Below are 24549 nucleotides of genomic sequence, written 5' to 3' on the forward strand. Positions count from 1 at the left end.
GCTATCTCTCTCTTGACTGGCAGCGACTCAAAAGTCCTCCTACCCACTCATGACTCACGCAGGATGAGAGGAAGAGGAGGCAGAAGTCTGACAGCCTCATTTTCAACCTCACCTGCTTTAAAGAGTTAGCACGGCTGCCTTTACACTGATGCGAAACCAAGTTCATGGCTCCGTCTGTAGCGCCTCGGGTTGTGATTCGCACAGGGGAGTCTGATTCCACATCAGTGATAAAGACACCCTCCACCGGGAGCTCGGTTTCTGAAGGAGAAAGTGTGACGAAAGGAGTCCGCGGGCTTTAAACTCGGGGTATCAGGGATGTTTGTGGACACCGTGGGGTCTAATTTCTCAGCGTTTCACGCATACAGTTGCTCAAGCACAATGTTAATGATGCAAAGTCGGGGTCATGTGGGTGTCACAGACACGCCAACAGCGCTGAACTCAGACATGAGGACAGGAGCGCTAATAGGATTTCCAGCGCCTTCCGTTTAGTGTAAAGATTTTCTGTTTCGAGTCCAGACACACAGAGTTGACTGAGAAAGGATTTTTTGTTGGCTCTGCTGACTTTCAACAACATTTAAATCAAATTTATGAAAAATACACTCCATTTCAAAAACAAGTCAGCTGTATCTGCATCTATCTATCTATTACTATCTGTCTGTCTGTCTTTCTATCTATCTATACAGAATTGTAAATAAGGTATCAATATTTCTATTGTATTTGTCCACTATCTTTATTGATTTTTTTTTTCAGTGAGCTCATTACAGTGCATTGTGGGATAGCCTTCACTGCAATGCTGCCATTAATATATTATGATATATAGATTAATATAGCAAAAAAAAAGAAAAAGAAAATACTGTTTATGTAGGTAATTAACAAACGTGGAGCAGAGCAATACTGTCAATACAACTGAAGAGTTACTTTTCCATTGGAGTTTGCCAAAGTGTTGCTATGCAAGGTGTTCTGAGTTTTTTTATCATGTTCTAATGCCTTTGATAGGATAAGCTGTTCAGTGCAAGTCTGTGGGATTTTATTTAGTTATTTTATTTGCATGCAAGCCTTATAATATGAGGTGTCATTCGTGTCTGTAGAGCTGACGATGCAAGTTGAGATATATCCCAAGGTTTACTATTTCGGATTAGGAGTTTGTTTGTGATTAAAATGAGTTTGAGTTTGTGATTAATTTGACTCAAATTATGAGGAATAAAAGATAATAGCCTGTTTTTGTTTTGTTTCAAAAATCACTAATTACAGTTCACCAAGATTTCATCAGTAATGTATTCTGGGATGTACACAGTAAACTGTTATGAGCTTAAAAAACATAATTTTTAAGCATGATCAAATAGTAATAAATAACTTACTTTAATCTATCCCATGTTCTTGAATCTTTTTGTAACAGACAGCAATTATAGAAACATCTCTGCATCATCCATAGCCCTTATTTCATAAGCATTGTCTGCTTTATGAGAGCAGAGTAATGAAATGCTTAATAATTAAGTGCCCATTTGTCAAAATGAGCATCTGCAGTCTGTCGGTGAAATCACTGGGACCTGCAGCAAACTCGTGGTGTTCTCAGCATTGGGAAATGGTTCATCTCTTCAGACTGAGAAAACTCGACACAGACTTGAAGCATTTCTGTCTTTCTGACTGTTATCAGCTGGTTGTGGTGAAAGATGTTGTAGATGTTTGAAAATGCTGCCCCTTAGAGGCCAATTCTAGAAACTGAAATGTCTTCATCTGAGAAACTGCAATCAATTAAACTTTTAACCCTCTAAGAAATAATGTTTATTAATGGAAGGTATAATAACACCCACTAATAACTTAAAATAGCTCCATTATCTACAACACACGCACACACACACACACACAGAGAGAGAGAGGCAGACACACACGCACAGAGACACACACACAGAGACACACACACACACACACACACATACATACACACATTATTAATGTATATATATTTTTATACATTTGTTTTACATATATAACCATTTTACAATATAGATACTGTGTACGCTAACAAAGTCAAAGTGAGTGAATCATTATATCCACTTCTGAAAAATATTAGGGCATATGCTTTATGAACATGTTTATATTTTTTGCAATTGGTTTGAAGCCATGTTAGAAAAAATAAATAAATTTAATTATTTATTATGTTGCATTTATTTAACTCAAAGATGCAAAAAAAAAAAAAAAAATAATAATAATAATAATAATAATACAGTGTATTATTGGAATTATATGAGTACTAATATGATTTCCTGCTCCAGTGCAACAATGCAATATATATATAAAAAAAGGAATTGAAAGGGTATGTTGCCAAATGTTGAGATTTTATCAATTAAGCTAAATGATCAAGAGAGTTATGCATATACATTTAGCAGTGAGATCCTTAGAATAAAAAGAAAAATAATAACAACCACCCTCTCTTTATTTGGAGAAATTATAATTGTATGTTAAATGCTTCTAATTAATGTTATCAATGTCACTAATGTGATTGATGTCATCTATTAGTCACATAATGGAATGCTAGCAGGAATTCATTCATTCATTCATTGGGTGGAAATCTTTCTCCTGGAATTTGATGCTGAGAGTTGTGCCTCCCAGACAGTGGTGGACGAATTACACAAATCAAGTACTTGAGTAAAAGTACAGATACGTATAATAAAATATTACTCCAGTAAAAGTACTCCTTTTTCAATTTTACTCAAGTAAAAGTACAAAAGTACTCAATTTTGTATGTACTTAAGTAAAAAAGTATTGAAAGATAGATGTTTGCAATTTTATATAGGCTAATTTAATTTTATAATAGCACTTTTTTTTTTATAATCCTACTGCTCAAAATACCTGGGATTTTTTCCAAAATAACCACTATATGGAGTCAAGATATATTTTGTTGTTGATATGGACTACACTGACGAGAGTAATGTTCACTGTGAAGCTTACACTGTGATTTACCTGAGAGAAAACAGAGATGACCATCTGATTTTCCCCAGTAAGAAAAAAGTATTTTAAAGTTTGTGGTTTTACAGAACATCACAGTTATATATGACATGATAATATTAATGATAAATAATAATAATTATTATTTTTTCTTAATGGTTTTTTCCCTTCTCAAACCTTGGCTGTGGTGTAAAAACACCCCTGGCCAAACGGGGTGCGTCTCTTCCCCTCTTTAAAAATTACTGTAGTTACCATGTTCTGAACATCACATCCTTTCTTTTCTCCCCAGATGTAATAACGTTACTGTTGATAAACAATATAAAAACAGACGTCATGGTAGCATTTTAATAAAACTGTTAATATTACGGCAGCGGGGAATTTGGACATGCATGAGTTATTTTATTTAATCTGTGTTAGTTTAAGGTTATTTTATTTTATTTTTTAACCTAAAACACAGAGACGCTGACTGATGTGTCTGCATCGTTTGCACTGGAGCATTTCAGTGGGCTTCAACAGATCACTCTTTACAGCGGATTTAGTTCCCAAACAACTGACAATTTTGACCTAAATATGATTTTCAGTTACAATAATTAATCCTAAATGTCGACATTAATAACTTACTTTTAGCAACATCAGATGCACGCGCGCTCACAAGATCTCCCTGTTTATACTTCTGTAGACTCGCACTAAACGGTTCATTTGAATCAGTGAGTGGTCGACTCCAGAACAGCTGCAATCGGATCATTCTAATTCGTAAACGAATCGTTTGGTGCGATTCGCGATCCGATTAATGTTTATTTTGAAAAGACTCAGTTCGTTCATGATGAATCAGACACCGCTTCTGCGTGTCGGAGCACGTGATATATTATAGGTAACGATATGTTTTATGAAATGTAGCGAAGTTAAAAGTACGGTCTTATGCTTTGGAATGTAGTGAAGTAAAAGTACTCCAGTAAAGTACAGATACTTGAAAAAATACTTAAGTACAGTAACGAAGTAAAGCTACTCCGTTACTGTCCACCACTGGTCTATGTCTCATAACTTTGAATGCTCCTCTGGTTTCAGTTGTGTTTTTGTTTATTTTGGTGACCTATAAATAAAGTCTTCCCATCTGCCTGCACTTGAGTCTCCGCCTCTTGCAATCTGTGACACTATGTCCTTAATAACAATGGATGAAAAGTTTAGAGCCCTACTGATGATTAAGTCTAGAGTGTGTCCACCAAATATTTATTTATCATCAATTAACTTTGACAAACACTTCCTGCTTCGAGATCTGAATTTAAAAAAAAAATCTCAAACATGCTCCGAAGTGCCGATCTGAATCAACCGAGTCGCGAACATGCTCCGAAGTCCCGATCTGAATCAACCGAGTCGCGAACAGGCTCCGAAGTGCCGATCTGAATCAACCGAGTCGCGAACATGCTCCGAAGTCCAGAAGTCCCGATCTGAATCAACGGAGTCGCGAACAGTCTCCGAAGTCCCGATCTGAATCAACCGAGTCGCGAACAGGCTCCGAAGTCCCGATCTGAATCAACCGAGTCGCGAATGCTCCGAAGTGCCGATCTGAATCAACGGAGTCGCGAACAGGCTCCGAAGTCCCGATCTGAATCAACCGAGTCGCGAACATGCCCCGAAGTGCCGATCTGAATCAACGGAGTCGCGAACAGGCTCCGAAGTCCCGATCTGAAAACTTCGACCAAAGAATGTAAAAAATAACTCTATTTCTCTAATAACTCTAACTCTACAACTCTATGAAAGACTCAAATCAGGTATCTAAAAATAAATCGCTATAGTAAAAGAGAAATAATAAGAGGAGTGAAGTTTCCTACAGTTCTGCTGTGTTTGGTCCTCATGCGCATCTGCCCCTCACACGCGCGTTTACAGCGCTAAATTAATCATCTTTGCTAATTATTATACATTTACTTCATTGTCAGCTCTAGGTAGCCTACTTCATTTATTATTGTTCAATGATTGAAACAAAAAAAAATGTTGTATTTCAGTAATAATTCTAAATTATCAAAATAAAATATATAAAATAAATAATAAAAAATATGATTTCAGTTACAATAATTAATCCTAAATTTCGACATTAATAACTTACTTTTAGCAACATCAGACGCAGGCGCTCACAAGATCTCCCTGTTTTTACTTCTGTAGACTCGCACTAAACGGTTCATTTGAATCAGTGAGTGGTCGACTCCAGAATAGCTGCAATCGGATCATTCTAATTCGTAAACGAATCGTTTGGTGCGATTCGCGATCCGATTTAAAAGTTTATTTTGAAAAGACTCAGTTCGTCCATGATGAATCAGACACCGCTTCGGAGCACGTGATATATTAAAGGGAGTAACGATAAGTTTTATGAAATGTAGTGAAGTTAAAAGTACGATCTTATGCTTTGGAATGCAGTGAAGTAAAAGTAAAAGTTACTCCAAATAAAACTACTCCAGTAAAGTACAGATACTTAAAAAATGTACTTAAGTAGCCTACAGTAACGAAGTAAAGCTACTTCGTTTCTGTCCACCACTGCTCCCAGAACACTGGTGTAATGAGCTGCGTTCTGCTGCTGACTGGCTGTAGGCGACAGAAAAGCCAAACACTCATTCAGTCATTACTCTTAACGGGAGGGGGTTTCTCTCTGATGGATTGGCAACAACACAAACCAAAGAAAAGGAAGGAAAGAAACGAGCAGAGTTCAAGCATGGTTAATGTCTTTTCAGCAAACGCTGTACTTTCAAGTCAGACTCCCCACTGCTGCTTCAAGAAACAAGAAAACACTTGAATGTCAAACATACACAATCGATTATGGACCACTGGTTATCATTTGATTTTGATAAGGCTTTTTGTTTACTGAGGGAGTGAGTGAAGTGAATACCTTTATTCACTGAAATTAAATGGTCAGATTAAAATCTGTTGACTGACACGTCTCAGTAGATGGACTGGTTTCATCTGATTCATCGCTCACAGTGCCACTATTATAAAGAGTTTTATGGTCAACATATGGTCAACATAAAATTTGCTGTTAGGGTTCATAGTTAACAAAAACTAAAATTTAATCTAAAAATAATCCATAAAAACATTTTTGTTAGCTACTAGAAAGAAAATGAACATGATCTGTTTTTTCCATCTAGTTGCCAAGGCACCATTTGTAATTTTAATTTATAGTATGTATTAAAATAACTACAAATAAAAACTGAATTAAATATGATTAAAAATTAAAATGGAAAATTGATTCAAAAGATGTATAAAAACTATAATGGTATCTCAGTGGTATTAAAATAACACTGATAAGGACACCGATAAGATTGCTTTCTGAAAAAAAAAGAAGATAAATGCAAATAATAAAAGACAACTATAACTATGTGACTGTAATCATCAGCATAATAAATCAACTTACTCAAGAGAATATCCAATATATATATATATATATATATATATATATATATATATATATATATATATATATATATATATATATATATATATATATATATATATATGGAGGTCAAAGTTTTTTTTGTCCAGTCAAATTCAGTAATTTGGTGCAAATATATGAATCTAAAACAAATGTATCTGTTGCTTGGATAAAGGTACTCGAATAAATTTGATGTCAGCATGAACAGTTTGCATGATATGTCCTGTTTACAAACAAAAATAACTAACTAAATCATAAAAATGGGTTCAGTGAGAAAAGTTTCATTATAATTTTTTTCTGTTCAGCTTTTTCACATTAGTAATTTTGCGAGTTGTTGGGCCTGTACAGTTCATGGTGGTATCTTAATGTTATGTTTTCATTTATTTTGTTACTTTTATGTACTTTGGTATTGTGTTGGTTCACCATTTGAAGTCTAAAGAAACAAAACTTTATTTTTAAATAAACTTTATCTTTATTATTAACCTCATCCTCATTAACCTCAACCTCAAACTCATCAAAAACTATGCTATTTGAAAAACAAAATCATTATTTTATTATTATTATTTTTTTTAATTCTCAAATTTAAAATCAAAATTAATTTGCTGCATAATACATACTTTCTTGCAAAACAACAAAGCTAAACTGTAAAATCTTAACACACCACCATGCATTTTCACCTTCTAAAATAATTAATAAAAATCGATGTAATCTGTTGATGACCACTAGGGTGCACTACCCTCATCAACATGTACAAGTATTTTATCTGCATGCTGAAATTTGTGGCATTACTGAACTATTCAGATGAGGTGACCCTCATTGGACACAACTGCAACATACCACTTAAGCTAAGAACCCCCCTTCCCCCCACCCCAAAAAAAATCTAACAAACAAACATACTGTAACTCTTTGTTGTACTATGATGTAGTTGTATTTAAACAATAGTTACTCTTAGTTCTTGCCTGTGGTTAAATATTGAATATCATTCTTTGTTTTTGACATTTCATGTTCTGCAGTCAATGTTCTTTTTTTGTTTTGTTTTTCAGACAGCTTTGGTGGATTTTGAAATAGAAGGGGATTTTAAGTGCCTGAACACAAAGTCTTTAAATACTTATAACATTATTTGATGCCTTTGACTGTGTACCCTGAAACTGGGATGGTAAACTGCACATTAAGAAATCTTAAATTATATTTCCGGTTACAAGATTGAAAACATGTGCTGGAAAACTGTTACAGAAAATTCCGGAATAGCTGAGGTTTCACACATTTTCTCTTTCAACATTCATCACCATGTGCTGAAATGTCCCCCAACGTACCCTGAGCAAGCTGACAAATACTCTCGAAATCACTGGATGTAGCTAAATGTGAAACCAAGTCAGCAATCCACCAAATGCTTCAGAAAAGTATAGGCTACAATGTGAGGATTGACGATTTACGATTCTTGCAACCTTACAGCCAAAAGTGATTCATGCAGTCTTTAGATTTTACATTTACAAGTTTGAAAGGCAAAATTATGATTTATTTCAAGTAATTTTGCTCAGCATGAAGTGGACACATTTGACACTTTCTTTCTGCTTCGCTGTTTTAGCACTAGTGCAACAAAATATACAGTATATTTTATATAGTAGGTGTTTAATAGATTGCAGTGGCATTCATTCATGCATAATTAAAATAATTATTGGCATAACTTGAAAGCAGAGTCAGTTTACAGTATGTTGTGGTCAGGATGCTTTTATCAGTTACTACTAAACAAGCACATGACTCTAGCATGACACTATCATAAATGAGACTGGCAAAAGCATAGACCTGTTTCACCCCTCGTCCAGACACCTGTCGGAAAGATTAATTTAAGGACTTCGAAACCAGACCAAGTCAGTCCGAAAAAAACAGACAGTCTATCTTTTGCTCAAATTGAGCACCATCAGGGGTCCAGACGCTCGGTCAAGCATGGTATTCATGAGGAAAAGATCATCCAGGTGTAAAAGACAGGTCTGAATCATGGTGAGAAACTGAGATGGGGGTGAGACATGCTCAGACATCATCAGGTCTGATTTATCGTCTGGCTAGACTCGGTTTGAACTGGTCTTATTGTTAATCTGGGTTTACATGCCCCATTTAACTGGTGAACTGACATCGAGATAGATTGTTTTCTTTTTTGGTCTTTTAGTTAATATGAAAATGGAGAAATATCAGGAACTTTTAAAGACAAGATTGGAAAATGATGCAAACCAAGAAAATTTTACTCAAGGCATATTTAAAATTTCAATATGAAACATGCATACAAAATGTAAAGTAGTGTTTGTAATATAATGATCTTAAAAACAAGTTTTTCCCCTTTGGCTTTCAGTTGGTTGTGAGCTTGTGTCATTAATATGTGATCTGCCCTGTGCTTTTGATTTATGGTTTGTTCTGCACTCCTGTCAGTCGTGCTTGCTGTTTTTAAATGTGCTGTATAAATAAAACAAACTTGAAACTTGATCATTATTTTCAAACCCTTCTTAGATATTGGACTTTGCAGGTTCAAAATATCCCACAGACTCTAAAGTCTAATGATAATATATATATATATATATATATATATATATATATATATATATATATATATATATATATGTGTGTGTGTGTGTGTGTGTGTGTGTGTGTGTGTGTGTGTGTGTGTGTGTGTGTGAAATTTCATTATAGTAGATGCTTGTTTATATTTATTAATTTGTTAATTTTTGCATTATTAATTTATTCGAGGGATTTTATCATATTACCATCTAATATTTATACTGTATATCATGTTGTAGTGTATTAGATTCTTATAGTGTATTATGTGTAATTCAAAAATAAAATGTATATACATAATATATACAATGTATGTCATTTTATACTGTTTCTATCTATCTATCTATCTATCTATCTATCTATCTATCTATCTATCTATCTATCTATCTATCTATCTATCTATCTATCTATCTACCATTGTAGTAGATCTTTTTTTATAGTTTATTTATATATATTAATTTAATATTATTCATTTAGTAGCCTAGTTATTTGCATTATAACAGTTGTTTTAGCATGATTTATTAATTTATTTTAGGGCTTTTACCAAAGAAAAAAAAAAAAGATTTCTAATATGGAGTGATTAGTCACATGACTAACTACTAACAGCTGTTCCCATGAAGCAAAAATGGCAGCATCGAGGTCCAGAGAATCCTGTGCCATCCAAACATCTGCCATTGAGATGAATGGGAATAATAATGGATAACATTTCTCCAGGTGTGTTAGGACTGCTTGTGTTGCACTTTTTACCCCAAACTTCATTTAGTTTAGAATCATTTAGCTTACAATATTGTTGTTGAGGTATACAAAATAATTTGGCTTTATACTTCTTTTTCAGTTTGTGATCAGATGAAGAACAGTGGTAAAGTTTTCATTTTTTATTTCTAATGTGTTGTGTTTGCTGCTTTGACAGTCTTGGTCCAAAGAGCGTGTGGCTTAGTCATGTGACTTACATTAGTCACGTGACAACAGGCAAACAGAACATTCCCCAACTGACACACACACAGAAATACATCTTTGTATAGATTATTTTATTTTAAAACAGATAAACAGAAAGCTTGATACGTCATATGAGATGATACATAATTGAATATTAGGTAACATAATTGGTGGAACATGAACGAAAACATTTCTAATGACAACCTACAGACTCCACGACCACTTTAAAGACATTATTTGTGATAAACTGTGCCTTTCAATGCAGGCTGAATACAATTCACCAAGACAAATCATAAGTGCACTAGAGAGATTACAAGAGCTTTAATTGTATCTGTCGCATAGGTGTTTTTTGAAGCGAACTCAATAGCGACAAACCCCTTAAAGTTTATGTACTATACATTTTATGAACAAAAAAAGAAACAAACAATTGATTTTACCACGGGTAAAACATCCATCTCACATACGCCAAGGCAGAAAACTATTAGCAAACTAAAAGATATTTGTGAGTCAAAACACAGTTATAGCAAAGTATATTACACTGCACATGTTGAAGATTTGCATAATTATTTAAATGCATTATAATGTACCCTGAATCAATGCTCTCCAAATGAGTGATATAGTTTTTCGGCAAGAATAACAAGCTCCATCTGTAACAAAAATGGCATATTTGTCGCACAAGTGGCGATCATGCTGTTGTGGCTCACTCCTTATCAAATTTCTGACATTTGTTTTTTATGATACAGTACAAAGTCATGTAGTTTGGAAATGCATTGCTTGGTTTAATGAACCTCTGCATTGTCTGTCTTACAGGGAAACATGTCAGCTGCCTTTCTAAATATAGCATTAGTTTTTTACTGGAGTTCTTCACTTTTTTTACCGAAAGAGTGTCTTGTCTGTTGCCAAAATCTAACAGCTTGTGACCCACGAAGTCGCCCTGTCCCAAACTACAAGTACTGCTCCCCTTTCTCTGGTGGAGAACTTTTAACATTTGCTCTGCAATTTAAAAGAAAAACAAAACATGTTTGAGTTACAAAGAAAACAGAAAGCAGATCCACCGTTTCAGATGTATTACAGTGAAACAGTCCATGCTTTGTAGGTTTTCTTTTTTTTCACATACATACTACAATAATACATACTTACAAAGACGGTTTATGGATCACAAACAAAGGGTTCTAAAGTTTTGGGGGGCATGCACACAACAGATATGGGCAAACAGTTTTTCAAACATATTTATTGATCAGATGTTGAAAAAAAGGCACATAGATTTTAAGTATATAGGGTGTAGAAGGGACATTTGTCCAATCATACAGACAAGTGTCCAAATTTGGATTCTAGGTGGGAGTGAGGGACACAGATACAGAGAGTGGAGCTCAGACAGTCCTCGAATAAATGCAAGGAGGGATGGTCAGTCAGGGAAACTAGTCTCACTCAACAACTCATCCCTGAATTAGAGAAGAGAAGAAGACAGTCAGAGAAGAACAACATTAGAGAAACCTGGGATAGAGACATTGACAAGAGACTCTCTGTGCATTGGATTGTAATACGTTATGTGGTACCACATAGATGTGTGCTGTTTGTTAACATGGAAAAATGGATGATGAGTGCTTGTTTGATATGCCAACAGCTTAAGGTCTCAGGAGGAATATTTGAAAGAAAGATGAGTCTTGAGTTACATGTCATTTGCATGCACAGTGAAGTTTCTGTTAGTTAAGGAATGTTAACTTTTACCAGGTCCAAAAACTAACACCTCATTGGTTTTGGAGACAGGAGACAGCACTTACTGTCCACCAGTTCGAAATTATTTTTACGTTTTTTTTCTGTTCTTCAAATGACCCCATTATAGACAATCTGAATCTAAAATGATGTGGGATTTACTATAAGTGGTTGTGCATGTTATCCCAGCATCCTATTTGCATACTAGTCCAACTTAACCAGTTCTAAACATCTTATTTTTAACATAAGAACAGGCCCAGCCATTTGTAACTTACTGTAGAAGTGCAAGGCTTTTGGTGCCAAATTTAAAGTTAAAATTTGCTTTGTCAACATGAATGCAAACAATAAAATATTGCCAAAGCTTCGAATTGTCATTAACTTCTAGTTATTTTACCTTTACAAAAATAGTCTGATATGCTGATTGATATTGCAAACTGGTGCAAAAAAGAAAAAAATAAGATTTGCTAGATATGAATTTGCAATTGCGAGGAAATACAGTCCGAATTGTAAGTTTATAATGAAGAATATGTGCTGGTAAAGTGCTGTGCCATGCATATTTGCACTAACTTGTCATTTGACTAAAACCAGCATTGGACTTTCCCTCAAAAGTGCTTTATCTAAATAGCATGTTTATAGCTTCTGCTGGACATTTTTGACTCAAGTCAGCTAATTTCCAGTTCCCACACTGGAGTGCTGGAACTCAATTGTTGTAAATAATGTGCTTTAGTTCTAGTGGAATTCCCTGTACTCCAGTGGACGGTTGAACTGTCATAACTCCTGGTCACCTCAATGTGGTGTCAGTATGACCATGGCTGTCAGGAACACACATAGCTGGCAAACAGAGCTCCCACCATGCAGAACAGAGCAGCCAATCAGAACAGCCCTGACACGTTTCTATCTATAGGCTATGTTCGGATTGAAATACTACTTGCTTGATGAATACAGTATTTACTGTATAATGCTATACAGAATGCATAGCAAAAGAATGCATTATACATTGTCACATGAATGGTTATTTAGCTTTTATTAAATCTATTTTTGTACAAAAAAAGGGTTTGCTATTTGTATCTGATTGAATAATGAGTCAAGAGATATGTTAAATCCTCTAATGCTCATTGCATTGTGGGATTTCCCAAATGTAGTAGATAATCAATGTATTCCAAGCATACTTTTCACAGTATACATATTATATAGGCTGTTGCATATATCATAAAGGCCCTGACATACATCAAGCGAAATGTGAAGTGAAGAACGAACTGATGTGACGTCAAAATCCGGCCAAAACAAAGTTTTTTTTCTGTTAGTTCAGGGAGTTCGAAATGGCTTGCCAAAACAAACTTTCCGGTAAAGTTTTTTCCAGCTGCAAAACATCTTCGTACTACCATTGGTTCATGACGAATACATCACAAGAGGTGTGAGCTGAGGCTCCGCCTTCTTTCACGTGGAACTCTTCTCTGGGTTCACTTCGTTTGTCGAATCCTTGGACGCGAGATGTCCATGGATAAAGACCGAACACGGTGGAGAACCGCTTTATAGTAGCAAAAATTAAGTTTTGCTTTTGATGAAATGAAACACTGATGCTCTTTTTCATGTTTAATGCTGCTGTTTGCTTTTAAGCTATATATACTGCATAATAAAGAGCAATGTAAATACATGTGACGTGACTTCATGGGAGTGCTAATTTGCAGAGCTTGTGCAAGCATACCCATGTTGCTATGAACAGATGCTTTTTTATTAAAATAAATAATAATTTACTTGTTCATATAAACCTCACTTTTATCAGGGTGGGTGATGTCGGGATGTTCGATAACAGTATACCGTACCGTGCTGCTCACGTACTTCAAATTCGTTTTACCCCTAAACGACGTACGAAAAAGAACTTCATTTTGAGTATATCAGGGCCCTAAGAGTAGCATGCTAGTCCGAACATAGCCACTGTATCCCAAATTGAATCATTTTATTTATTTTTCTTTTGACTTTATTTGCCTTTTAGTTTGTTAAAAGGCAAAATAAAGACTGCAATCTTTTATATCAGTTAGACTTTGTTCCCGGATTTTATTTCCATTAATTTTACATAAAAACTGTTTCAGTGTACATGGAAGTTTTCCCTGAAACCTTGTTAAATTAATACAAAAATTAATTTTAAAAAAGAGTCCAGTGTAAATTGTGACTTCTTAGGAATTTCAGCTTAACATTGGTTTGTAAAATCTATTTTATGGCAAAAATAGTATTTCCTTAAAGGTGCTGTATCAACTCGATCTCACAGCCATTCGTATATATATTTGACAAGGTGGCTAATTCATATAAATTTGTATGACCTCACTCATATGAATCCATATAATTTGTGAAAAATCATACATATTTTATGAGGTGGCAAATCTGTAGGAATTTGTATAAAGGACCACACCCAACCCTGCCCTTAAACTTAACCCTCGCAGAAATCGTACAAAAGGTTGTATAAATTAGCCAACTGGTAAAATATGTACAAATTGGCTGTTAGATAGCGTTGGCTGTATGTAATTTTTTGACTGTACTTAAAGAATAAAATACCATAATATGTTTGCAAATATTTAGAAAATATGCTAAGTTCACACAATTGTTTCTCTGAAAAAAAAAAAAAAAAACAATGCAGAAGCAACAACACTCTCTAATATTTTGAATTTGGACTGCAGTACCCATTTAAACCACTAGCTGTCAAAATTACATACTGCACCTTTAATTAAAAAGCTTATTAAGGTATGTTGTGAAAATGGTATATGTCAGTATAAGTACATAATTTCCACATTGTTCGTGAAAATGAAATTATAGCAAGGTACATGCTTATTCAGTATCTCTGAAAAAAGTACACAAGCCTCTTTGTAGGCTTGTAAATAGAGTGTAAATATTTGTCCATGTGATAGTTTCATTTGTGTGTTTTGGACCTGAATAAAACGGTCAGTTCAAGTGAGGAGGTGTGTTCATGGTGGGAAGAGCTCTGTCTCTTGTACCCGCTGCTCTTTACATTTACAGTTTCTCCTTTTATGCTGTGCTGTTATTTATTTATTTATTTTGGGATTTACACATACTCCCTGGCTGTAGAGGGTTGAGATTGCCGGTAGAACTGCTGTCCTCTTCTGTCCTCGTTAACACAAGAGCAGCAAAGGAATGAGCCGCCCAACATCATCAGGATGGCCGCCGCCCACCCAACAAAGAGGGCGGGGCCAAACTCATACCTGAAAGACAGAGAAGCCCCGCCTTTGTTTAACAATCACAGGATAATGTAATCAGGTGATCTATTTATACTTATTTACAAACATTTACTATATATATACATATATATATATATATATATATATATATATTAGGGGTGTAACGATACGCGTATTCGTATTGAACCGTTCGGTACGACGCTTTCGGTTCGGTACGCGGTACGCATTATGTATACCGAACGGTTCGTTGGAGTAATTAATTATATTTGAAAAAAAAAAAAAAAGAGAGAGAAAGAAATATAATGATATGCGTTCAACAAGGTAGCCCAATAACCCAAACAACGTAACAGGCAACGCCCCTGACACTCCCGAAGAAGAAAAAAACACCATCTTATATGTTTATGTTAGGCTACTCAGCAGGCGCTCGCTCACTCAGTACACGCTGAAGGCTCGTTGCAAAATAGCCAATGCGTTTAACAGACTAGAAATGAGAAGATCCTCCAATAACCAACAGGTCTGGTGCAGGATTTGCAGCTCTAAAAATCGCTTGCAGTAGCTCTGCTACTGAATTTATTTCAAAATTGCAATCCATATACAACTATGATCAGCTGTTCCTTCATCTTGGCTGAGCTCTCAACGTTGTTACGGGAAAGGATGAAGCTGATTGGTTGGTTCTTGTCACATGACCCGCGGTGCGCTTGCGGCATTCTGAAAAGTTGAGATGTTTTTACATTTTGCTGTATCTAAAACGTATCGAACCGAACCGAACCGAACCGTGACATCAGTGTATCGTACGTCATAATCGTATGTGGTGGAACAGGAGATTCACATCATGAATGTGCAGCCGCAAAATCTGCAGCAACTGCGTGATGCTATCTTTGGCAATATAGACAAAAATCTCTGAAGAATGTTTCCAACACCTTATTGAATCTATGCCATGAAGAATTAAGTCAGTTCTGAAGGCAAAAGGGGGTCCAACCCGGTACTAGCAAGGTGGACCTAATAAGGTGGCCAGTTAATGTATGTGTGTGTGTGTGTGTGTGTGTGTGTGTATAAAATAAATTATAGAATTACTGTATACCATTTTTGGAAAATATCTAATTTAAGCAGCTTCAAAATGTATATAATACACAGTAATAATATATAAATATATATATATATATATATATATATATATATATATATATATATATATATATATATATATTTAATTTCAATAATAATTGCAAAGAAACAGCAACTAACTCAATTAAAATAGAAATACAAAAATTTTATTTTCTTTTAAAAGTTTCTACAGTAATATGTTCTTTGTTTTATTAAAAACTTTGGAAAATCTATTTAGTATTTTGTTTATAATTTAGAATATTTAATTTATTGTATTACATATTAAATTGAATGTACTTCTGCATAGTACATCAATACTTTAAAATGTATGTGTGTATATTTATATGTATACTGTACATATATGTTTTATATGACTTTTTACATAATTTTGTTTGAATACTTTTTTAGTTTCATTTTATTACCTGTTTTTACCAGTGACATTTGATTGGTTAATAATAATTGAGAATGACATGTTTAACTGATTAAAAACAACAACAACAAAACGTTTCCCTCATAATTTTAAAACCTATTTATTGTCCTACCTGGCATTTATGGGTGTATTTGGGTCGAAGAAATGGTAGGAGACCTGTGTAGCGTACCAGGACACAGCCACCAGCGTACACAAACCTAGACATGACAGAAATCACAGTCTTAGCACTTTCATTGAGTCCATATTTGTTTACTTTCAACCTTTACAGAAAGTGCTGATGTAACCAGACTAGCCACTTCCTTTTTACTCTTGAATGTCAGATGGGTCAGAAGTGATATAGCGTCCGAGGACCAAAACAGACCTCAAGAATTTGGAGGCTAGTGGAGGAATGTCCATTTATTCTCCAAAACTAATTTACACTAAATGATTTACTGGACTGAGGTCTGTGCGACATTGACCTAGATAACAAAATTTACTCATTCTTAGCACAGTAACACTTGTGTAAGGAGTAGTAATGTTTTCGCTCCACATTTCTTAGTAAGCTTACTGGTATGATCATCTCAAACCAATCCAGTGTATCTGACCATTACAAAAAGAAATGGTCATGTTTTAATTAGAAAACACAATTTTATATCTTCTCACCAAACCTACATAAAAACGCAGTGTGTTTAGCGTGGAGTTGGAGCCTCACCTGAGAGCAGGAACAGACTCCCACCAGAGATGGCGATCTTGCTCTTGGTGGATGGGTTGTTGTCACCAACCTTTGTGCATTTCATCCCGACCACACTCACAATGATAGCAATGAATCCCATTAGCACTGAGATCACCATCAGAGCTCGACACGTCTGAATATGGACTGGAAAAAAACACACATAATAGCAAAGAGAATAAGTTTTTCTGACAAAACATTTCACACACTGCAAATCATTGTCTTCATCAATTTTGTGTGTGTGTATATATATATATATATATATATATATATATATATATATATATAGGTATTTTAAGGGGAATTTTGACTTAGACATCATGTTGGCACATGTAATTTTCCCTAAAATCAGAATAAACATTTTAGCATCCTTTTCTTGTCTATTTTGAGCATTGTTTGCTGTTGATCTCTAGCTGCTCCGCTACATTAAAATTCCACAGATAACCCACACTGTGTTCAGTCCATGCATAATGCTGTAGGAGTGACATTTCTTTTACATGTTTCACACAGAGGGGATTACTGTGGCTTTCCTACAAAGGAGGATTGTTTTTAATGCCTGTGTCTCTGCTTTTGTGTGACAGCTACATGCTAACATTCCAGTTCAGCATTGATAATGACTTCAACTTCAACTCAGAATCACACAATAGAGGCAGACCACAAATCCTTTTGAACTGTCCATGCATTGTAATGCACATCTCCTCAAAAGAAGAGTTCAGATGACCATATAATGGGAATCACCTTTGCAGACAAAGTGTTGCATCAAACATGAATCGAAGCCATAAAATAACTATAACAGTATCTCAAAGAAGTCAAGAACTGAGGAGAGATTATAACACGACTTTTGTTGTTTGATTTATGTGTGAAGAGGCTGCCTTTGAAGCGGGATTTTAGTGCTTTATAAGAAAGGTCTTTTTTTCTGGTCTTTCATCCTTGTTTTGCTTCATTTCTTGATTTGTTAGAAGAGTGTTATGCGGAGTAACACTGTGATCTCAAGGTCAGGATTGAATGACGGACTCCGGGTGAAGTGTGGAGGGTCCTCCCACAATCCCTTGTCTAATGCCAAGACTGGCACTGCCTGGCACGGACGAAAGGAAGGCAAGCGCATGCACAATGGCAGAAAACATGCTTCAAGAGAAGCTGCATGCAAGGCTCGGCCATTGTCTATTGTTTGTGCTTGTGGGCTGCTTTACACATCACTGAAAACATCTTTCACTGTGTTCCTCACACAGATCACTTATTTATGACGTCATAATCGTTTTTGACACCCATGTTCGGTGTTCTTAGCTGTGCAAATATAATATTTAGAACAAAGAACCAAAAGTGAGAAAGTCTAGGTCAGTTTATTAGCAGATAACAATTGTTTGCATAAATTTTGTTTCCATTTCTTATCATATTTTTCTGGCTGTCTGCTTGCATAGATCGTTCTTTCTGGGTGAATGTGTTTTCTTTTCAAGATCAACCTTAACTTAGAGGTTTAAATGAACCAACAGTGAAAGTTCTGAGAGTCGCTGATGTGTTTTATCAAAACCACTGACAGCAATAGAATGCATTTCACTTAAATTTGGTTTTTGTATTGTTTTTGATGATTTTTTTAAAAATGTATTTCTTTTATTTAATTACAGTTTTATATATACATACAGTGAGGAAACTTTTTTTTTGATCCCCTGTTAATTTTTTTAGTTTGTGCCCACTTACAAAGAAATGAAGGGGTCTGTAATTTTTATGGTAGGTTTATTTTAATGTATAGAGACAGAATACCAACCAAAAAAATTATTTGCATTTCAGTAAGTGAAATAAGTATTTGATCCCCAAGCAAAACATGACTTAGTACTTGGTGCAGAAACCCTTTTTGGCAAGCACAGAGGTAAGACGTTTTTTGTAGTTGGTCACCAGAATTGCACAGATCTCAGGAGGGATTTTTCACTCCTCTTTACAGATCCTCTCTAAATCCTTAAGGTTTATTGTTTGTTTCAAAGATTTTCTATAGGATTGAGGTCTTGAGACTGGCTAGGCCACTCCATGACATTAGTGTGCTTCTTCTGGAGCCATTCCTTTGCCTTGGCAGTATGTTTTGGGTCATTGTCATGCTGGAAGACCCATCCATGACCCATCTTCAGTGTTCTGGCTGAGTGAAGGAGGTTCTCATTCAAGATTTTACAGTACATGGCCCTGTCCATTTGCCCCTCAATGTGGTGAAGTTGTCCTGTACCCTTAGCAGAAAAACAGCTGCAAAGCACAATGTGTCCACCTGTGTGCTTGACTGTAGAGATGGTGTTCTTGTGCTCATATTCAGCATTCCTCTCCCTCCAAACACGGCGAGTCGAGTTGATGCAAAAGAGCTCAATTTTGGTCTCATCTGACCACAGCACTTTCTCCCAAGACTTCTCTGAATCATTTAGATATCCATCAAACTTTAAACGGGCCTGTACATGTGCCTTCTTGAGTAGGGGGAGCTGCATGATTTCAGTAGTGTGTTACCAATGTTTTGCTTGGTGATTGTGGTCCCAACCGCCTTAAGATCATTAACAAGCTCCTCCCATGTAGTTTGGGGCTGATCCTTTCTCATGACCATCCTTACCCCATGAGGGAAATCTTGCATGGAGCTTGAGACCGAGGCCGATTGATGGTTGTTTTGTTTTTCATCCTTTTCCGAAAAATCAAACCAACATTTGTCTCCTTCTCACCAAGCTTCTTGCTGATGGTCTTGTACTCCAGCCTTGTGCAAATCTACAATCTTGTCTCTGAAATCCTTTGACAGCTCTTTGGTCTTTCCCATGGTGGTTGAAATGGAAGATACAGATTGTGTGGACAGGTGTCTTTTACAGCTAACCAGCTGACATTAGGAGTAACTTCTTAAAGTGACAGGACTAATCTGTGTTTCACATGGGCACAGAACCAGTCTATGGGAGCAAGAATTCTTGCTGGTTGGTAGGGGATCAAATACTTATTTCACTTACTGAAATGCAAATAAATTTCTAACCTTCATACAATGTGTTTTTTTTTTTTTTTTTGAATTTTTGGTTGGTATTCTGTCTCTTAAACTAAACATACCATAAAAAAATAAACACCTTTTAATTTGTTTGTACGTGGCCAAACTTCTTCCTTTTTTCTTTAGCTCATATTTTATGCTTTCATTTTTAGATATACACACCAAAACAATATCATTGTTGTCTGTATTGCATGCAGTATTTCTTTGGGCACATTGCTTGCAAGTTTTCTAACTTTGAATTAGCTTAAGTGTGCTTCATGGAGATGTTGTTTTATACTAAACACTGTGTTTAGTTGTCGGCACATAATAACAGTTATTCAAGAAAATAGAGACACTAGAACTTCTGCTGGATAGGGCAAACAATATAAGTTTGTGGGCGGCTGTCTGTACGTACAGAAGCCAGAACATTGTAGCCACTATCCAACCAGATGACCTAAGGCTGAGAGGAGGGGGGACAGTGGAATCAGATGGTCCCGTCACCCTTTGTGGGCCGAGGGTTACAGATTCCACCACTAGTAATACAGTACTGAGTGCAGCCTTTGTGTACGAGTAGTGGGTGTCTGTCACAGAGATTCTATGGAAGCCAAATGATATTCCACAAAACCTAACAGTAATTAAGCAGACAATAGTTGTGAAGTTTCTTTAGATGAATGTTGTCTGTACGATCTAATGTGGAAAGTTGTTCTTTGATGAAGCAGTGGCAATAATACTTAATATTTTAGACAACATTGCTGTGGTGTTTTCTGTGGTGCTTCAACAAAGCCTACAGCAATTATGACTATGATTAATGGCACTTCAAAGTAACACAATGTTCTTCAACAGTTCTTTGTAGCATTTTAGGTTCAGCAGAAAACATTCTTCTTATAACGAGCCATTTTGGGCTTCACAAGGTTCTTGAGGTGACTGTATGGTTCTTTGGAGATTAAAAAAACTCTTGATTTTGCAATATACTTGTAGATTGTTGGTTCTTCAGTTCGACAAATTGGTTTTAGTGTTTGTTAAAGCACTAGTGGATGCTCCTTGTAGAACACAACATATTCCTGTGGATCAGTGGTTGAGTTTTGAGTTAGCAGCGCATAAGGTTGTGGGTTTTATTCCCAGGGGACACACATTCTGGTAAAAAAAGATGTATGGCCTGAATGCACTGTAAGTCACTTTGGATAAAAGTGTCTGCTTAATGCATAAATGTAGAACAAAGTTATTAAATGACATCATGCTGTCAGAACTTTTTGGTTCCTTTTGGAACCTTTACTTTATCAGTCAGTAACTCTGTAACAACAAATGTAATCATCTTAGATGTCGGCTCTTAAATCTCTTCTAAAGAGCAATAAAGACGACCTGTGTGTTGTGTGGGGATGTGCATTCTGAACATTTCTTTGGTGTTTGCCTAAACACTGGCCTTTTCTTCTCAACACAACTGCCATTCATCACTTCAAGACAATACGCTGCTATTTAATCAATGATGCAGAATATACGATGGCAAACTGTTTTCTCTTAACCATTCCACATTTCTATTACATTTTCTGCTATTGTTGTTTTGAAAGGGTTTCATAACTCTTCAGAACCGTTATGTTTTGTCACTGCCTAAAATGTTGTAATATTTAACCACAAATCACAAACAGATGTGAATGTGATGCTATTTGTCAAAAAAAAAAAAAAAAAAATGTAATCCTCCCAAATGTGCAATCATCAGCCACCATTCATAATTGATTTTTTGAGACGTCTTTTTCCCGGGGCCGTCCCAGAAATAGATGAGAAGTGACTGATTCTGATTAGACGTAACAAGTCACCACAAAATTGACAATGACAGTGGCGCTAAACGTTGATTCATCGCCATGTAATTGCATTCCATGGCATTTCAACAGTCTGGTAGAGTCAGCACCTCAGTGAGGTTAGTGTCACATAAGACTTTCATTATAACATGTCAAAATGCACATATTTTAATTTGATCGATTAAACTAGTTAATTAAATCCATGTGCACACAGCAGCTCTGTTGATTGTGCTTTTCTGCCACCAACCTCCTCTAGCCAAAGAATCTTGATTTAATTATTTCATATAAAGTTTATATATATATATATCAAGCTTCAACATATGAATTATATGTCAGGTTGGCATCAATGGTTCCATGAAGAACCTTTAACATCCATGTAATTGTTCAATTGCATAAAAAGTTCTTTATATTGCAAAAATGTTATTTAGATTATTAAAATGTTCTTTTTTTTTAAAGATCTGATCACTGAATGGTTCTTTGGGGAACCCAACTGGTTCCCCTGTGGCATCACTGTAAAAATACCCTTTTGAAAACTTATTTTTTGTTTTTTTCAGAAATAAACAGTCATTCCAAACCTATATGACTGACTTTATTTTTCTTTGGGACACAAAAGGTGATATTTTGAAGAATGTTTTTGTTCATACATGGAGAGACAACATAAAAATACCTTTTTATGTGCACTTTCTTTACTCATACAGGTTTGCAGTGACATATAGCTTTTCTAATAGACTTTTGATTAGTACTTACCATCCAGAGAGAGCAAGGAGTCAAAGATCTTGCACTGCACCTGGCCCGTGCTCTGAGATGCACAGGACATCCACAGGCCTTCATACAAGCCCACGGCCATAATGATGGCATCCCCTGCGTAAGAGGACTGCTTCCATTGGGGCAGCACCGTAGTGGAGATGATGCCAATCCATCCACCCAAAGCGAGAAAATAGCCCAGAAGCTGAAACCCAGAGTTGGCCATAATTGTCCTTTTTAAAGTTTCGTTTTAGTGAAGAATTAATCTGAGTTCAGTGAAGTTCTTCAGCCACCTGCAATTCCCTTAAGAATTCCAAAGAAATCCAACTCACTCAGCAGTCAAAGTCTGTCTGATTCTCGACAACTCTTCGGTCACTCGCCGTATCCCTTTGTAGCTCTTGTGCGCTTCAGTATCTCTCATTTGTAGGCTTCCTGTGACATCCCTTGATTTTGTCTAAAACTGAGTCCCTCAAATCTCCTCTCTGAAGGTACCCAGCTTCTACTGGCTTTGAAAGCAGTGTTTGGGTTGCCGTCACGAAGTGGTTGAGCACTGCTTTACTGTCTTCATAGCTGTTCTTGTCACACACCAGTGCTTCTGGATGGTGCTCTGGAGGCAGAGCAGCGGGAATAAGGGGGAAAAAAAGGACGAAGAATACTTCACAGACAAAAAACAAAACAAAAAAAAGCCTTGATGGAGTGAATGCAATGGGGGGTGGAGTGCCAGGCCTATGATTACTCTCTGATTGGTGGTTTAGTGAAGAGAAACGCCTCCTGAAAAAAGGGCAGGAGGGACTAATTAAGCCCAGATGTCACTTGTGGAGTCAACCCGCAAAAGTGGGATGGTGTGATATGCCACAAAGCCCTAACTGCATAAGATTCTCAAAGTGAGCAAGTGTCTTCAGATCTTCACAGTCATGTGGATTAAAGTTATTGCTCCTGTGTCAGAAATGCGGCATCTGTTGGGTGAAGTTGTTTTGCCCGGTTGAATCTGTTCCTGTATTGACCCTTGTGAAGCACTACAGTGGCACATAAATCAGCGTTTAAACTGTGCTTGTTTGAAAGGAAGTGTCACCCGAACACAAAAACTCTTGCTTGTGGTGGAGATTTAGGGGCTGGCCTGTGACAGCTCCGAGGATCTCCATGGGAACCCGCTCGGTTTAATCACCGGGAAACACACAGCAGTCTCTGGAGGCGCCTTTTGGGTCTGATCACAGTGCAGTTGCACAAATTGTGACAAAAGTAGACACCAAAACTAGATTGTCTTTGAAGAAGAAAATGCGAGTGACTTGCCTATGCAACCATGTCACCATGATGCTTTAGGCACTGATATGCTGTTGCTAAGGTCTTCCGCATTGTAAAAAAACAAAAAACAAAAAAAAAAAAAGCACTTTGCATTTTATTTTCAGATAATGTTACTGTATTCACCCAAATGTTATTCCAACTACCCGCATTGTTCCATTAAGCACAGTTGTCTGAAGAAACAATTTCTTATTGAACAATTTTGCTGATTTATTATAGATCAGAATGAAAGCACGTTCCATTGAATTAAAAAAAAAAAAGTAAAAGAAGTAACACTTTAGTATAGGGTCGAATTCTCACTTTAAATTAATTGCTTATTAGCATGACTATTAGAGGTTTATTAGCACTTATAAAGCACATATTCTGCATGACCGTATTCTACATCCCTAATCCTGAATTTAACAACCTTACTAATTTAAGAAGCAAATTAGGAGTTTATTGAGGCAAAAGTCATAATTAATGGTTTGTTAATAGCAAAAATTGCACCTATAAATAAAGTGTGACCGAATAAGTAAATGTAATTGCTTTATATCTCAAAATTATTTTTCTTACAGTTCTCACTTTTTTGCACAATTCGGAGTTTTTTCTCACAATTGTGTTCATATTTTGCAGTTTTCACTTCTTTTCTCAGAATTGTGAGACGTAAATTTGCAGTTGCAATTCATAATTCTGAGAAGAAAAAAATATTTTATATCTCTCAATTCTGAGAAAATAAGTCAGAATTGTGAGTTTGAAAAGTATTATATAAATACATTTTGAA

At 35.9% G+C, this 24549-nt stretch overlaps 1 protein-coding gene across 2 annotated transcripts; it reads right to left on the bottom strand.

The window, feature by feature from the left end:
- Nucleotides 1–9912: 9912 nt before the first annotated feature.
- On the bottom strand, nucleotides 9913–23137 carry LOC113055509 (claudin-19-like). 2 transcript variants are annotated; one of them, XM_026221872.1, is made up of 5 exons: nucleotides 22494–23137; nucleotides 16968–17132; nucleotides 16389–16473; nucleotides 14620–14766; nucleotides 9913–10834 (listed from the first exon to the last, which is right to left on the bottom strand). In XM_026221872.1, the coding sequence occupies exons 1-5, from the start codon at nucleotides 22714–22716 to the stop codon at nucleotides 10786–10788; spliced, it is 669 nt and encodes a 222-aa protein (XP_026077657.1). In that variant the 5' UTR covers nucleotides 22717–23137; the 3' UTR covers nucleotides 9913–10785. The 2 variants fall into 2 exon arrangements, with proteins under 2 accessions (XP_026077657.1, XP_026077659.1); XM_026221874.1 differs by having other exon boundaries at nucleotides 9913–11283.
- Nucleotides 23138–24549: the final 1412 nt, after the last annotated feature.

This window comes from Carassius auratus, chromosome 36 (genome assembly GCF_003368295.1).
Source record: "Carassius auratus strain Wakin chromosome 36, ASM336829v1, whole genome shotgun sequence".
In the NCBI taxonomy this organism is placed as follows: Eukaryota; Metazoa; Chordata; class Actinopteri; order Cypriniformes; family Cyprinidae; genus Carassius; species Carassius auratus.

Excerpts from the sequence above, each read along its gene's own strand:
- LOC113055509 (XM_026221872.1), bottom strand. The coding sequence starts at position 22,716 with ATGGCCAACTCTGGGTTTCAGCTTCTGGGCTATTTTCTCGCTTTGGGT. Across the intron at positions 17,133-22,493 it reads CTCCTTGCTCTCTCTGGATG|TCCATATTCAGACGTGTCGA; the intron begins GTAAGTACTAAT and ends GTTTTTTTCCAG. Across the intron at positions 16,474-16,967 it reads GAGTCTGTTCCTGCTCTCAG|GTTTGTGTACGCTGGTGGCT; the intron begins GTGAGGCTCCAA and ends TGTCATGTCTAG.